Genomic DNA, 17,467 nt, shown 5'->3' with positions numbered 1-17,467 from the left:
ATTCACAAAATGAATGTCATGCAGTATGAGAAAAGACTTGAGACTATCAACCAATTAGGGAAATCTTTGCTGAGGTCATAAATCAAGTGAACATTAGAATCATTTTCTTACAGTTCCATACAATAACACTTTTTTCCCCCTTTTTTTGCATTCAGTGGAGTGGTCCCCTATTGGTCATTAGAAAAGATGCAGGTTTAAGGAACTTCCACCTTTTTTACACAGAAATTGCACTGTAGGGCTGCTATGAACTCCTTATTTTATGCTGCCTTTGCATTTATTCTGGAGCCAAACTAGTAAAAATCACTAGGGCTAAAATAATGTATTAATATTTTTAATTGTGTTAATTGCTGGTGGACATTCCCTTCTTTAAGGGACTGTACCGTGCTTAGTATTAAAGCTAGAGTGATGATTCAACATCATGCTATCTTCTCTGTTAGGGGGCTGAATAATGCTTCAGATTTTGGTGAGCCCAAAATTCCACCCATAACTTTTTTCCTGCCCTCCGGCAACTCAAGAGGGACACACAAAATGCAATCTATGTTACACTACAATCTACGGTAATAACAATAACTACCGACCATTTACACCGACAGTTTAGGACAGCTGTAAAGCGGAGTGATACATGCATAGTTAAAAGTCGCAGTGATGTTGTACTGTATATCAGCTATAGAAATTTTGCGATTAATCATGAAAAAAAAAACAAAAACAAAAAAAAACACCTCACGGGGTAAATTTTTAGACAGGACAAAACAACGGCGTCATCATTCTGCTCCAGTGTGCGATTTCAAACAGCAAGTCGGCACTGCAGAAGTAAAAGAGCTGGTTAACACAACCGTGTCTGCCTCTAATGTGACATACGACACAGCGTCAGCAGCATTTTCTAAACAATAAGAATGAAATGACATGGCAATAATAATCATTTGCGGTCTCTGATATGAGGCAGCTGATCTTGTCCTCTGCTTAAAGGGTAAGGAGCTCAAGAACCTCAATGTTTCCCCAATTTGTGGACATATTCAGCGGCTGCTGAATTTCTTCTTTGAGTAGACAACTACCTGCTGCTAGCTGCTATTTAAATCTCATGCAGTAGGTTGCACGCATGAAATATCTTCAAAATGTCACAACCGTCCTGCCCATGGTCCCATCCTGTCGACTGTCCCTTTTAAACAGATGCCAAACTGCCGCTGTCACTACTTCCTTTGCTGGCTTAAAGGCCAATCCGCTCCGTTTCCCCATTCCACAATCGTACCTTTTATACAGAACAACGATGCAGCATAATGGCTTGATATTGCTGTGTTGAACAGGTAGCGTTGAGGGGCTACTGGCTTCACTTTATGGACTTGGAGAAAACTGACTGGGTTTGACATTAAGTTTTAGTATAGCACCAAGTTTCCCAAATCCTAAATAAATCTATGTGGATTGGTGGTTTTCATCGGTCAAAGGGAGTTTGATCTTTCTGTGATCTGAGTCAGCACACACAAAAGAAGCACCACCCTCTTCAAATGTGCAAGTTTAGGTTGTCGCAAAGAGAAGGGCTATAATGTAAATTAGGGGATTTTTTTCTTGTATTTTTACACAAACAGCAGTGGGGTCTATGGGACCCTGAGCAATGGAAAATGTAATATCAAGGGTAAATCTAACATAAAAGTAAGTATATTTGCTGTGATTGGTGTTCATGCTACTCTCATGTATCAGCTTTCTCAGATTGCATCTGTTTAACCCTGTCATCCCATTTCATCACTTCAATAAGTAAAATATTTCCATTCATGTTACCCATTTGCTCTTTGAGTATCAATATTTTTTTCTTAACTGCAAAATTAAGCCATATCAACGCAACTGTAAATTAATCCACAATTCCAGTCTGCTCTAAGGCTCCAGACTACAAAGGCTAAAATTTGCACATTAGTGATGACAAGCAGTCTAATTCAAACCTTCAATTAACACACAGTAATTTTAAAAGATCTGTGGCTAATTTAAGCATGCAATGTGTGACTTTTTCGAAGCAGTAGAGAGATTATTCTATATGTCATTATGTATTTTGTTCTACAGCTGCCCTCTATCTAACATTCACATTGATTTCGCTCCATTTGCCAATACTTATCCCTTCCTGAAGGTGACATTTGTTCTGCTTATTTCCTCCACACCGTAAAGGCCAACAGATGGGAAATTCTGCTCCCGGTCCTGACGTCCCTCTGATTTATTCAAATATTGATGTCACAGCTCGGTCCTTATACATTCTGGAAATAAAAAAATGATCTTACTCTGGGTCCATCAATAAGCTCACGTTGGTTATTATGGTAATTACTCTACTCAGTCTAAGTAAGAAAGTTATTTACAAGCATTACGAAGGCAGGTGTTATTTGCTATAATTACTTTCTCATTAAAGGCAGTCATTCTTATTATCTCTCCGCAGAAAATAGGAAGCTCTAAGTAACCTTTGAGTTACCTCCGTTGCCTTCATGTGGCGGCAAATTCAAACACTCTATTTACAAAGTCAACTGAAAGTGATGGAGGCAAATTCAGTATATTGCAGTTCTCCACTAAATAAAAAAGGGAAAGAAATGATGCAAAACTGAATGTGCTATGCAATTCCAAAACAGTGACCACCTTAGTTTACAGAGTCTTCAGCTCTTTCAACAGCTTGTGTTTTGGTAGATCAGCCTGCACACACGTGCACAATGGTTCACTCTTCCAACAATCTGAAACAAAAATAGACAAGAATGGGAAGTCTGAAAGGGAATATTTTTATTACATTTTTCAAAACTGGTCCATGTGCTGCACCGTTCCTCTGTCTGCCCACGCATAGAGGGGTTACATAAATGGTTTCAATGCTCCAGCCCACTCAGTGTTTTAGTGGGCAGTCTGCAAGTGAAAAGAATTAGAAATGTATGTATTCTCTAAATGACCTATGCTTCTCACATTGAGCAAGAAAAGTTACAGCACCCGCAGCCTGCCTTCGGTAAACTAGGTTCATGTACTACTATTTTTCATTTTTATTTTTAAAATCGACTTCAGTGCGGGGAGAAGTGAATGTTCATTTAGTGCAGCAAAAAGTAAAACTGGAGTTTTTGTTTAACACTCACATCCTATCATACTGGTCAGTGTGGATTATTTATTTACTAATATGACCACAATCTTTGCATAACTGCACCCAAGTAGTTTTAGATGCCTAACAAACTATCTTTTGTTGTCGTTGTTTGAACGCTGTAGTTGAAAATATAATATATACATCCAGTTGAAAGATACTGGCAATGGACATTTCGCAGACACATAATTATGAACATGCTGTGAGATTACAGGGAAGGAGAGTAAAAGAATATATTGTGGTCTTCATCCAAGCAAACTGAAAGCAACCACCACTGAGTCTGGCACCAGAAGGTGTAAACATGCAGTGTAAGAGAAAAAAAGCCCTCTGACCTGTGATAAATGCATTTATTCCATATGTGTTTATGTAAATCTGCACACTATTCATTGTTTGAGCCATTCATATTTTAGCTATGTCATTTAAAAACTGGTGGCACCATGAAACTGAGTCTGACTGAGCTCCAAATCTACCGTAGAGGCTGAAGGAGCCATCTTGGGATTAACATGTTTATCTTCAACAGCTACATGTGTTGCCACCATGAGAAAGTGAAAAACGAGAAAGACAATGTGAAAAGCACTTGGAAAGTTAGAATTTATAAAGATTTTACACCTGGCTAATATGCTTTCCTAGTAACTAATTAAGAAACGTTAGTCCTCTGGCTTTGTGTTTGACTTCTACTACTTTAACCATCTGTCTAACCTGCTGCTTCACCTCCCGTCCTCTCACATCTCTGTGACTTTCAATGTCTCTTACTCTCCCTTCACCTGCAACACAATTTTCAAAAATGAGATCCAATACATGGATTTAAAAAAAACAACATAATTCCACAGTCACAGGTCTAAACATATCTAAACAGAATATTCAACCTTTAAAAGGAACCATAAAAAATGACAAAAATGCATGCTCAATACCTTTATTTCCAGTGTAAGAAGGAATAATTTATTTTCTATTCAGTTTGCAGAGTTTAAGAAGGGAGTTGATAAAAAAACAACAGACACACAAAAGAAACCCCACTATGCACTCTCAACTCAATAGTGATGCTGCCTACTCCTCTTCAAGTATCTTCTTGACACCTCTTCTTCTCACCTACTGCCGCTTCGCCTTCCTCTGACCTCCTCTTCTGTCTCTTTTCACTTAATAAGGAAGCTGAGAGACCGAGGATTAAAGAGAGTAGAGAGGGAGGCAAAAAAGAGAATAGGGAAAGAGGAGAAAAGGGCTATAAATAAAGTGTTTTTTTGGCTTGTGTTGCACAACAACACAAAACATTTATAGCAAAGGGTACATAAAAAAACAACTAAAAACCTGTGGCTACTGATGATGATCTTGTTAGATACTGCAGATTCAAGCAGTTGAGGCATGTTAACGGGCAAAATTGCTCAAATGCTTGCTGGATATGCATCTGCCTACAGACCTGTGGGACAGTACCGACCACTTCCTTTATACACTTTGTTTTTGTCCTGAACAGACCAAATGTTTATACGTGTAATATAAAACAGCATACAGTAAAATGACCTATAGGCTTTAGGAATTAAGACTGCAATTACTGCTTGGTTGTATACCAGTCGAGTTGCAGTCACAGTTTACATCTGTAAAAATATGAATGCTTCAAAAACATCTTTTCCTGGCAGCACAGATGATTGATACGATTTGCAAAGTTTTAATGGAGACACCAAAATTAGTGCCATTAATTCAGTATTTGACCAGTTTTTTTCAGGAAACTGGGAAATTGGGGAAATATTCTGTAATAAGAGACCTGTGAAATAAAGCATTGCCACTGCCATACCACAACTAAACTCTCCATCAAAGTCAGCAATCATTGGACTTTAAACCCCTCCACTGAGCTGGCTTTGATCCTATTTCAAATCACAGGTCACAACAGGGTCCAAGCTCCCATGATACTAAATTGTCCACCCTGGTGAAGTGCTCCCCACATCATGAATCCCTTTTAGCTCCAGAGGTGACTGCAGCTGGAGGTGTTCTAGTGTTGTGCTGTAATATCATCTGCTCCAGAGGCAATGATTGGACCCAGACTCCTAGGACTTGTGGAGTGTTTTCTGTCACACATTAAATCTTTTTTTATGTAGTGGTCACCTTTAGCTCAAAGTGGGACCAAATTGCTGCAGTTCTGGCTCACTAAGCTGAAGGGCTTTAGTGTCCAAACACATTTACCATATAATGACCTACAGACAACATCCATGATAGAGCCATGACTTCTAATATTCAGGGTAAAGAAGAAAATGTGTGTGAATATTACATATATATCAGAGTGCTCTGAACCAACAGATTACAAATCTCTGTTGAAGTTTTAGCTGTCAGATTGGCCTCTGGAGAAAGAACATTGATGCTACGGCTTGTACATTTTGGAGGGACTGTTTCCAATCGAACAGCTGTCTTAGGATCAATGAAATAATGGGAATGGATGGATCCTTTTCTGGCCTGGATTTCTGCATTGTGTCTGCAATAACTCTGCAGCGATTTTATGTCAACTTCAGTGATTTTAAGATTCATTGTATATTGTGTTTGAATAACTGTTGAGTAAGCTAGATGAAACTTGTGTGAGCATCTGAACAGAAGTATTGTGCTGTTGCTATAGTTACCTGTAGGGGTATCCATGGTACTTGGACCTGAAAATGGAGAGCAGGAAGCTGAAGAAAAACACCACCAGGCCGAGGCCAACCAGGCAGATGACTGGAAAGAAAAACACACATAGATTTAAATTTTTTACTTTTGAATTTCTGTATTTTCCACATTTCTGCAGGTCCTGCAGACACTCCGATACATGCATGATAATTATTAGACAATGGCATGTAAGAACATTTGATTCTTGGCTTAAGGAAACCATTTAATTCATTTCACGCACATTATAACCGCTGATGCAACTCTCTGTTTGATCTCCGCTCAAATTGAATGTGCTTGCAGGGTTTATGGGTTTAGGTCTTTATGTTGGTAGTTCAAACACACAACACATATGAAAGGATCAACACAGACCTACCTAAACACAACCAAATGAGATAAATTAATATTCAACATTAGCTATATGCTGGTAGATGGGACCTCTAAAAACATCACCTGGGGCTCTTCATCATGCCGAAACCTTGAAATATTACCTTTATTTGGAAAATCCCTTAACCACATATATGGTTGCCTCTTCCTCATCATCAACTCTGCTGTGCTGCAGAAAATTGTGTCTGAATCCATTATCATCTTATTTCCTCAGTGGCTACTCTAAAGTGAAATATACATAAGCATGATCTTTAATCTGCAGGGGAATTGTGAGTGTCTGTGTGGGTGTATGAGTGTGTGCACACACACCCTCATGTAGCGGCTAATCCTTGAGAGGCACTGTGTTAAATTAAACTGTCACCACCGACTGATATTGTTAATCAGGGATTAGGATGAGGACCTCTCCAGGGGCCTCATTTAAAAAAAAACTGTGTATGGAATTCACGTCAAAGGTTGCTGGCGTACGCAACGTCAAAATTCATACGCCCCAAAATATTCAAAATGTGTATGCCAATTTTCTTTCACCTATGACAATCAACTTGAAATTTGGTGCAGGTGAGCATCTTGCCACACCCTTTTAACACCCACACTTGCCTAGACACAGTCGGTGAAACACCTGTAATAAATAAAGATTGATACTGACTACATGCAGAAAATAATAGGGAATTCAGAGAAAAGGGCTACAATCATAAATTTCTTTTAGTGTGAGCTTGAACTACTTTTTTCGGAGGTAGGGGCAAGAAATAATATATTGTTTGGTAGACACAGTGTGCGTATTATAAATGCCAACAAGACTACAGATTTACAGCATGTGACAGAGGCAGTGGATGCTGCAAGCTCAGAAGGTCGGACCCTCTCAAAATTAAAACAGAAGTGGTTCGACAAAAAGTCCAAGCCAAAAGGCCAAAACTATTCACACACAGAGTGTAAATCATGGGCGAGGATGAAGGGACACCTGAGCTAAACCCCATCAATGAGTGACTTGCTGCAGTAATTGAAGAATCTCTCTTGAGTGGGGTAGAGACAGGATTGGAAGAAGTTATTTACACAAGAAATAAATGAGATATTTCCTTTTTTTGTAGTTGCATCCAATGAAATATTACTACTGATTAAACTGTAAAAATATTTATAAAATCTCAGAGGTAATACTTTAATTAATTTTACATAATCATTAAATTCATACAATTTTTCATGTTTCATTCTTCTACTATCGAAGTCGCAGTTTATCATTTCTCCAGTTTATGCAGGTAAGTATGGGTCAGAATTACCCTGGAGATAAGAGCAATGTTCTGTCAAGTCTGTCTTTTATTAATCCCAAAGTTTGCTTTGAAAGCAGTGTACGCCTTCTTTTGTGCCAGCGCAAGGTTTAAAAATGAGACCCCAAGAGACTAAGTAATAAGATGTGTTTTAAGTTATGTTTCTATATGTGCGTGTGTGTGTTTGAGAGAGAGACCGTGAGTGAAAGAGAGCAACATCAGTATGGACCCCCTCTGGGGTCACATTGTGAAAAATTAAGAAAACAAAACAAAAAAAACTCATCGTGTATATCCATGCAAAACCATTCATTGAACCTGTGAGTGTCACAGACATTTGTCCATATAAACAAAACAAAACAAAACACTGCAACATACATATAATAAGAGGCATTGACATCTAAACCAAATTCATCCAGGGATTTTGGACCTTTTAGAAACATCAAATACACATATTTTGGTATTTCTGGGAAGGTCTTTTTTCCAACCCATTTCCCTTAGATGAACATGTGTGTCACTGGATCTCTTGGAATGGAACCTTTCCCACTCCCTCACCAAAACTATGAGTTCTGTGTTTACTGTGAGCTTAATAAAAAAAAAACAAACAAAAAAAGGCCAACTGTGATGCTTTAAGCATTCTACTATCCATTAGGTAAAATAGGAGAATGTAGTAACATGCTAGAGGTGAGCTTAATTTTTTAATATGATTTTAAAGCATTTTCATTTGGACCTATTTTTATGGTAAGTAATCAGAATTCAACAGACACAATGATAAAAGGACACTAACTCTGCTAACATCTTGGTTATATTCCATAAAATCCACTTCTATATAGGAAACATCAATTTTTCATTATGAAATAAAATTGTATTACAAAACCATATGCACAGAATGAGAATCTAAGGGCTTGGTTTACAAATCAGTTCACCAAGATTATGAATCCAAGGGCATGGATTACCGATCTGTGCCCTCGGACTGTGAATGCCAGGGCATGGTTAACAAATCTGTAGCAATCCGGGGGATCGGTTTACAAATCCGTTAGCACAGATTTACACATCAAGATCGTTTTCTACTATGTGACCCCAGAGAGGCGCTGTACGTCAGAACAAAAGACTTGGCTTGGAAAATGTATGACAGACTCTCAGTGTAAATTTGTGTGTGCTGTCATTCATCTTCAGGGCTCCAGTGGTTTGCATGTTTTTTGTGTGTGTGTTCTCTAATCTATAGTGCTTGTGTGTGTATAACTATATTTGTTGTCATTGCTCAGTGTCAGCTCCAACATCTCCTTTCTTCTTTCACTTTGTACACAAATCTTACATTAACAATTCAACTTAGGACTCATTGAACATACATGCGCGCGTGCACACACACACACACACACACACACACACACACACACAATTTGCAGGGGCTGTATTATGCTATGTGTGTGAGAGGAAGCGATAGCTATTGATGTTATTTAGGTCCTAATGCATCTACCGCAGGCACACACACTTATATACACAAACAAACAGCACTGGGAGAGTGTATTCTTGTGAGGATCAAAGGGCATCAGTGAAAAGGGTGAATTTTTTTAAAACACTGCCATTTTTTAACTGAGAAAAATTTTTTTTGAGAGGTGAGAGGACAGATCTGAGGTTAAATAAAGGTTACACTGATGACAAATACTGTAATACAAACCTGTGTGTATGTGACATTGACTGAGTGACTTGACGGAGAGCACTGCATAGTTGAGCGTGTCTCCAGGAAGAGCCCCTATGGCCCGTGTCCCCTGAGTTGCTGAATTTACTTATGCGCCTGCGATTGTATGAGCGACAGAACGTCTGTGTGTCTTCATTAAGTATAGTGGGATGTATTTCCCATAGCTCATCAATTATGACTGAGAGGTATCTTAGTATGCTTCCATGGATAATGACACTCCGGTACACACACGCACTAAGCATGCTAATGAAAGTGATTTATGACCTTGGCGAAATGACAAGTTGTTTAAGCTGAATGATTTCCCTCAATGACAAAGGTGGTAATCCCTCTTTTGACTGTACGACTTGGCTCAATTTAAATCATGATATATTGGCACGGTAAAAATAAATGTACCTTTCCCCAGCATGAGGGAGCCAATAAACATATTAAGTTAAGCCTACCTCATTAGGAGGACAAATATGAATAGATATTGGGATGCTAAATGGTTCTTCACAGTTTATTCTTTGATTAGCAGCCGGCTTCAAGAGACATTAACTGACGCTGGATACAACCACCAGAACTGTTCTTTTTATGTCAAACTGTAACAGAAAAGCTTGCAGTTTTTTTATGTTTGGATTGTTAACTTTCCCACTGGCCATTTCCAAGTAAACAAGGGCCTGTAGATACGTTTAACAGAACGTTTAACAGAAAATCCTATCCTATTGCTATCACAATACATAAGTCACAAACAATATTACTGCAATTTTAGCAATGTTGCGATATGATGAGTATTGCATTAAAATACATTGTGTTATAGATGGATGTATTATCTATCTTTAACTGCCAATTTTATCCCCAAAGGAAAACTTTGTCAACATCTTTACTATCTAGTAAAATAAAGTTTTTCATCTGTTTATCTAACTTTGGTCATTTTTGCTGGAGCAAAATGTGTCTAGTGAATTGAAAAAGCAATTAGTTATATTATTCCATTGGCTCCCAGAAGTTTTATTTGTATTTGTAATATATATATATATATATATATATATATATATATATAATATATATATATATATATATATATATAGGGCGGCACAGTGGCGTCCTGGTTAGTTTTATCCAACCCGTAGGATTTTCAAGTGAAGCATGTACATGGAAGGCTGAGATGGGTTCTCTCCGGGGTCTCCAGCCGGGGTCTCTGGCTTCCTCCCACAGTCCAAAGACATGCAGGTCAGGTTGATTGGTGACTCTAAATTGCCCTTAGGTGTGACTGTGAGTGTGAAAGTCGGAGTGTGATAGTCTGGCGACCTGTCCAGGGTGTACCCTGCCTTCCGCCGGATGACAGCTGGGATAGGCTCCATATATATATATATATATACAAGGAGTCCATGGTACAATAAAATATTGCTACACAATAATATTGCATTACTATGCTGAGCTGATTTTTTATCCAACCCGTAGGATTTTCAAGTGAAGCATGTACATGGAAGGCTGAGAAGGGATGTCTGGATCTATTCTTAAAGATCAGTATAAGGGCCAATCAAGGTATTTTTTAACAGATTGTGAGCCCAATTTAGTCATTTGTTTTATGTCAGCTGATGTTTTTGCTCACGAGGCTTTCAGCAACACAACAATTGTTGTCGTCAACTCTTCACTGTCCGTTTCGCCTCTGTTCAACTGAGCTCTCATTTCGTGGGGAAACATTACACACCAAAAATGATAGCAAAACGCAGAATTGTTTCATTTCAACTCAGTGCAAGAAAGCATGTTGCATTTTGCTGTCATCAATGGCACATGGTGTTTCACCACCCTGCTCAGAGCAGACAGACAGTATTGGAGAACCAATGACAATTACACTCACCATGCCAATGCAACAAGAGTGCTGTGAGCGAAAAAGAAAAAAAAAAAAAAAGATTAATGTAGCCTTATCTTTGCAAAAGAAGTATAGATGACTAAATAAACACTCAGTGGAGCACATATTCTCTTGAAGGGACAAAGAAATCCCTCAAGACAGCATTAAGGCCATATAGATTACAGAGAAGGTTACTTTTTTATACCTTGTTGTTAAATTAAATAAATAGATGAATAAATACAAAGGAGCAGCTGGGAAGCAGGGAACTTTCTTAAGAAAATGCACTGCAGACCTATCCAACTGTAAAGTGTGAGTGTGTACTGTACAACTGTATTATCCAGGGAAAAACAAGTATTTCATTGGGACTCGGTTTTGGCAAATACTCAACGGTAAATGACTCATTTTTAACTACTACTACTTTATTTTCACTTTTTAAAAAACATATGTCAACATCAACTTTTTATACCTTGGTTCTTCATGGAACTGCGAGAGGAATAGGGATGCTGCACTATCACAAAATAAGGAGGATAAGTCTTTGCATTTTGAGGTCATGTCCTACATTTGGCTTGATTTCAAGTTTGACTCCTGTAAGTTTCCATTGTCGTGACATCTGGTGCTGCTTTACAGCACATTGCCACTTCACCAGGGAGAGGCGTGATAATTTTTGGGTTGCAGTCCTGCTTTAAAAGTTGTCTCTACTGTATTCTGTTCCTTCACAGACCCATCTCACTTTTTCCTGACTCTTCATTTTCCTTTCTCATTCCCTCCTCCCCCTCCTTGATGTTTCACTCCCCCCTACCTCCACTGCTATTGCATATGTAGTGATTTTGTAACTCCATTTACTAGTTCAGTAACTCCCTTGCTGGGAAACAGTGTGTGCGCTGTGATTTCTGGTGCAGATGCCCATGGAGGCAGCAGATAACTTCCTGTAGCTGCACTCAGCAGTATGGAAGCTATATGCCAGGGATTTAACACCCTCCCATCCAGTGATTACACTACCATTCAAGCCTAATCCTCTCTCTATTACTGACAGACGACTATTCGCTATGCTGCTTTATAATGCACTTATTTAATTTGTGCGTGTGTGTGTCAACCCAATGACAGCGCTGTGTGGGATATAAAACTGTTTATTCTATGCAAGTGTGTGTGTGCTTTACGTAACAGGTTTCTGTCAGCATTAGTATGCTTGCGTTGCGGTAAAATGTAATCTGTGTGTGTTTGCTTCAGTTTATTTAAATTAGCAGGTGATGATTATACAAAGAAAGAGATTAATTTCAAGTGGCTGTTATAATAAAAGAAACTACACATTTCTGCACATGGAAGAGAAGGAAAGAAAAGGCTGGGTGAGATGAAGAATGAAGAGAGAAAAAAAGAGCGAGAAAAAGAGACAGACTTGTTGGAAATGAAGGAGCAGAGAAAGAATTGATAAGAGTCATCTGCTCTGTACACGTGACATGTCAGCCTTACACAGGTGAGAGTGAGGTGAGCATGTGTGTCTACATATGTATGCAGATGTCTTGAGAGTGTTCTTGTTCAGTCCGACACTGAGAAATGAGTCTTGAGGTAGTTAAAAAGTCATTATCATTTTAATTGCCAAGCTTTAACATCTAAAGGGGAACTCATGGGTAAAGTGGAACAAAAAGTTGATAATCTTTAGATTTTTTGTGTGTGTGCATGAGTGTATGGCCTCACAGAGGCAATTGAAAGGCTTCTTGAATTGCTTTTTCATCACACTCCCTCTAATTAAAATCCACTTGTGTGTGGCTGTGTCTCTGAGTTTGAGGTAATTATCAGTACGGGCCATCTAATATCTAACTCCCCTTCTCATAATCTAGAGATTATGCAGAAACTCTGCTTGGCCAGTAAAAGAAAAGGTTGAAAGCAAGAATGTCATTAGAATAGTTAAGTGACCGCCTCCCAATTAAAGTGATGAACTGTGCGCAACAAGCCCATACAAGACTCACGAGGAGGTGTTGTGGACCAGCTGTCCTGCAATCAAAAGATGTGTCAGTTCTTTTCATTGGTGTTTCTTGTTGGAACAGAACACACTTGTATTTCCTTTTGACCAAAAAAAAAAAGCCCATCAATGGTCCTACAGGTAGCATTGAAAAGCTGGGCTCAGTTATTTCCACTTTCTTTATTGTAATTATATATAATAAAATCCACGACATGAGGCCATTAGCAATCACACTAGGAAAACGAATGGGGGGCTCCCTCAGCTCGCCTTTTTTATAGTAACTTTAAACCTCTTTGCATTGGAGAGAGTGAATTTCACAGAAACTCCACATGACAGCTTTGACATCAATTAATCATCCCCTCTGTGCCCTCCATGCTGTATTTTACATTGTGTGCCACCTGCTCAGACTTTTGAGGAAAACTGCTTGACTGCTTTGAGCAGGAAACTCGACAAAAGTCTTCACAGCATGTTACAGTAAAGCATAACCAAGGGCTACTGTTAGGGACATGTACAAACATCTTCTTTGGTAATTGAGGTAACAGTTTCTAGAATATCTGGTTTTAATTTTGCAAAGCTACTGGGAAAAAAATATTCATACAACTCCCACAGCTAGAAATTAAACAACATCTCTGCAGTTCAGGGGCCCCTTTAATCTTGATTAACTAACTCTACTTTTTCTCTAGAAGACAGGAAAAGCGTGGGCTCTGGCATGCACGATACATTCAGATACATTCTGTACCCAGAGACACACTGGCCTTCAAGTCTGATTGTCATCTGAGATTCACCTTCATTGTAATCAGTGAAGTGCAAATCTACCACCTGCCGTTCCTGTGGCTGATTATGCATTTTGCTGGACTGACTAAGCCTTTGGTAAAGGGTCAGGCTTGCATAGAAAATTCTTTGCCTTTTTAAGAGCAGGTGGAAATACACAGAGCTATATACTGTGAGTAGATGGGAAGGAATTTAATCAAGACTTTGACATAGAAAAAAGAGAGGTAAATTAAAAAAAGAACTGCTTCTTAAAGAAAAAAATTGCAAGAATTGTCTTTGAGTGTTTGTGAACAGTATAGACAGTATAAAGTAAGAGCCAACCCCAGATTTGCTCCCAGTCTGGAATGAGCTTTGCCAGCGTAGCCCTTCACCTCCTGGTTTCTACAAAAAAAAAAAAAAAAAAACCCCGATACACTTCTAATGGGTCATAAGCAAGTGGCAACCTCCAGGGCTTAAAGATGAAGCCAAAATGTAAGTGCAAAAAACAGTTCTTTGAATGGCCACTTGAGGCTGACTCCAGAAGCCTGGCAATCCCCATAGGTAGCCATGTTAAAATGCTCAACTTCATAGCAGAAATAAACATGTTTACAGTCTGGTACAAAAAAAAACGTTTCTTAAACTAATTTCCCTACTAATGACAACTGTATACCAGGGGTAGACTTTCCATATGACTCACCCTCTTACATTTAATCAAGTCATTTTACATTTTTACATTTAACTTATGCATAATTGAGGTTTGGCTGCTCTGATTAACAGGCTGTCTGCCCATAGTGCCCTCAGTTTCTCAGTCAAATCCATCTCTCGCTCCCTCACAGGGCCAGCCTCTCACTTAAATATTGTAACTTCTGGCACCGATGCCGAACTCGAGACTTCAAAACGGGAGTCCATGGGTCAATGGTTGACATCACTGTAACTAAGCTCATTATTTTTAAAGTCTATGGTCACAGGTGATGATTGAGAGGGGTCACTTTTGTATGAGTCACTACACTGTTATTTGAGAAAATCCTGCATACCTTTCAGAAAGAAATAATGAATAAGCAGAAGAATTATTTCATGACAAATGAAATAGAGAGGAGACATGGATAAATGTGTTAACAGAGCTGCAAATGCACAAGTATGGTTTAACGAGACATTTACAAATGTACACTTGATTGATGGTACTGTGGGAATCTGGGGGGGTATCAGCCATATTTATTATATCTTCCCTGAGCACTAGTATTAGTGGTATTTGAACTCAGATGAGCTGGTCTGCTGCCTCTACTGTGGTGGTCCACCACCAGTTGAGATGATTTGTACCTTCAATTTGTTCTGAGTGTGATTTTGTGTCATTCCATTTATAAACTATTATGATTAGATTCATCTTACTGTATAATTAAAGTAGTTAATGTTTTAAATATAATGTTCCCCACAGTGGTTATTTTACCATTAATCAATTAATCTAATAATTTTGTGAGTAATAGTCACATACTTTATTTTTTAAGACTTCAGTCGATGTGCAGCCTTGGTTAATGCTTCAATGCTTCAGAATCTCCTTCATTAAGAAGTAGCCTGCTGGTCTGAAATTTACTGTTCTAAAGCTCTCCACTCAAATTGTGACTAGTTGGTGACTGCATTATTAGTCGTTGCTGTAGTAAATCAGAGGCAGAAATAGAGGTGAGATAGGTGGAACACTTAAGTGAGGTCTTAAATAGACCACCAACAGCAGAGGCCGAGGTACAAGAAGCAGAGGCTGTCTTTTTTGTTAATACTGCACCACCAAATTAAGAGGAAATCATTTTGGCTATCAGATTCCTCAAGAGTAGAACAGCCCCCAAAAGAGGCTAACCTGAACACCGAGCTTATCACGGCACACTTTCAGAGCTTTCAGCCAAACTGTTCAGCCACTCCTCACAGTCATATGGGAGAGGCTGAAAAAGCATGCTTTGTGGAACAGTGGCAACTGTGGACAATGCCAAGCAAAATCTTTGCAATAGCCATTATATGCATGATACAGTAGACAAACAATTTAGGGAAAAAACGATAAGGTTTTCAGAGAAGAAGGTGTGCTGATCAGTTTTTCACTGAACAACATCATAAAGCAGTTGACAGACTGGCAATGACAAATCAACATCAACTTTGTGGATTTTAGGAAGGTCTTTGACAGCATTCACAGGAACTGTTTAATGGCATATTTTATGCCTATAGGGATTTCACAACAGATCATCCTCATTGCAAGAGTTTTTACACAATGCCAAGTAGGAAACATCAACCACATTTTTTGAAGTGACAGTGAGAAAAGGATGCATGATGTTAGCATTACTTTTTTCCATATTGTCATTGCAAAGAACAACTAAAGACCAATCTAGACAGTAACAGATGGTGGCTCTTTTCCCACACCTGAAGATGTCAGCTTTGCAGATGACTTCGCAATGGTCTCCCACGACACCACCATATGCAAGAAAAACATCTTGTCTTAGCACCCTCACCAACCAAGTAAGACTGGAAATCAGCCTGAAGAAACAGGGGACATGACCCTCACTGCATCAAACCCCCAACCAAAGTGACAAAGGGAAATTGTATACCTTGGGAGTACTGTTAGATATGATTAAGAAGCAGGCAGTGACATCAAAAGCAAACCTAGCAAGGTAAGAAGGATTTTCTGAATGCCACACAAAGTGTGAAAGCACCCTTTCTGCCCAGTACAGCATCAAAACCAAGCTAAAACTGTACCATACCTGTGTTCTTTCTACCCTGCTATGTGATTTTAGAATATTAGAGAATGACAGTAAGCAACCTCTCCAACCTCCCACATAAAGAACCTCAGAAAGCTCCTTTGTGTCTTCTGGCCTCACACCTTCAACCTACAATCACTTGCTCAGTGCAATCAGAAGATCAAAGAGACCATCATCATGAGAAGGCAGTGGAAATGGATTGGACACATCATGTGGAAATTAACAGGAAGACATCACAAGATCAGCCCTCCACTGGATGCTAGAAGGAAGGTGTAAAAGCCAATTCATGGTTTCTGGTCCAAATGTCCCAGAAGGTTCGTTATGGTCCGCATGACGCAAGTCTAGTCATTCACCCACGTTTGTGACGGTTTGCACAGACCCCTATGCGAACATCTGCAAGCAGGCTGTTCTGCCCCTTTTTTAAGGCCAAGCCATTTTTTGCGACCGCACTGTACACATAGCAAGCACACTGACTACACAAGCTCCAATCTCTTGTTCCAAACTCCAGTCCAGTCCAAAACACTGCTGTCAAGCCAGCTGCAGCTGCCTCTGCATGGTGAAGTTAGGTTTAGGTTGGACATTCAGACCAAGGACCTAGAAGTTTCAGTTCCAGTCCTCCCATTTACTGTGGGGGGCTGACAGGGGACCCTAAATTGTACCATGAATAGAACAATGTCAACATCCATGTGACCACAGACATTCAATGCAGAAATTGTGAAAAAGGAAGACCCGAGGAAACCTGAAATTGAGCAGAACTGCAAAGTCTGAGGCAGACCTGGGAAACCATCCAAAAGTTTTCCCTAAAAAGACTGAGGAGGAAATCCTTTGTTGCTGCCCTACATGCCAGCAGGCACACAGGGCAGTAAGGATAATTGTTAATAATTAATGTTAATTTCAAGTAGATTCTGAGCACAGTTTGAGTTTGACTTGCACTCACAAATATGGTTTTTGCATTTTTTGCTGTTTTTTTGATGGATCATAGACAGATCCAGCTGGACTCCCACTGCAATTTTGTTGCATGTGGTATTTGTATAGAATAAGAATAACTTTGACTCTTACATGAATGTGGAGATAATAGCATTAGATCTATTAGTGAAAAAAGGAGAAGCTCTGCTCTAAATGCTGGTGCTGTCAGTTTGAGAGCATGCGATAACCAACTTTTA

At 39.1% G+C, this 17,467-nt stretch overlaps 1 protein-coding gene across 2 annotated transcripts in view; it reads right to left on the bottom strand.

Annotated features, from left to right (window-relative positions):
- Positions 1 to 2,725: 2,725 nt before the first annotated feature.
- tusc3 (tumor suppressor candidate 3) overlaps positions 2,726 to 17,467 on the bottom strand; it is an 83,033-nt gene continuing 68,291 nt past the window's right edge. For both annotated transcript variants that reach the window (XM_042485169.1, XM_042485170.1), the window contains 2 exons: positions 5,680 to 5,770; positions 2,726 to 4,228 (listed from right to left, as the gene is read on the bottom strand). In XM_042485169.1, the coding sequence (XP_042341103.1) occupies positions 4,213 to 4,228; positions 5,680 to 5,770 (107 nt within the window). In that variant the 3' untranslated portion in view covers positions 2,726 to 4,212. The remainder of the gene's footprint in view (positions 4,229 to 5,679; positions 5,771 to 17,467) is intronic.

Source organism: Plectropomus leopardus, chromosome 4 (assembly GCF_008729295.1).
Source record: "Plectropomus leopardus isolate mb chromosome 4, YSFRI_Pleo_2.0, whole genome shotgun sequence".
NCBI classification, from domain to species: domain Eukaryota; kingdom Metazoa; phylum Chordata; class Actinopteri; order Perciformes; family Serranidae; genus Plectropomus; species Plectropomus leopardus.
Note: the sequence above shows the minus strand (reverse complement) of the source record. Positions and strands in the feature narration are given on the sequence as shown.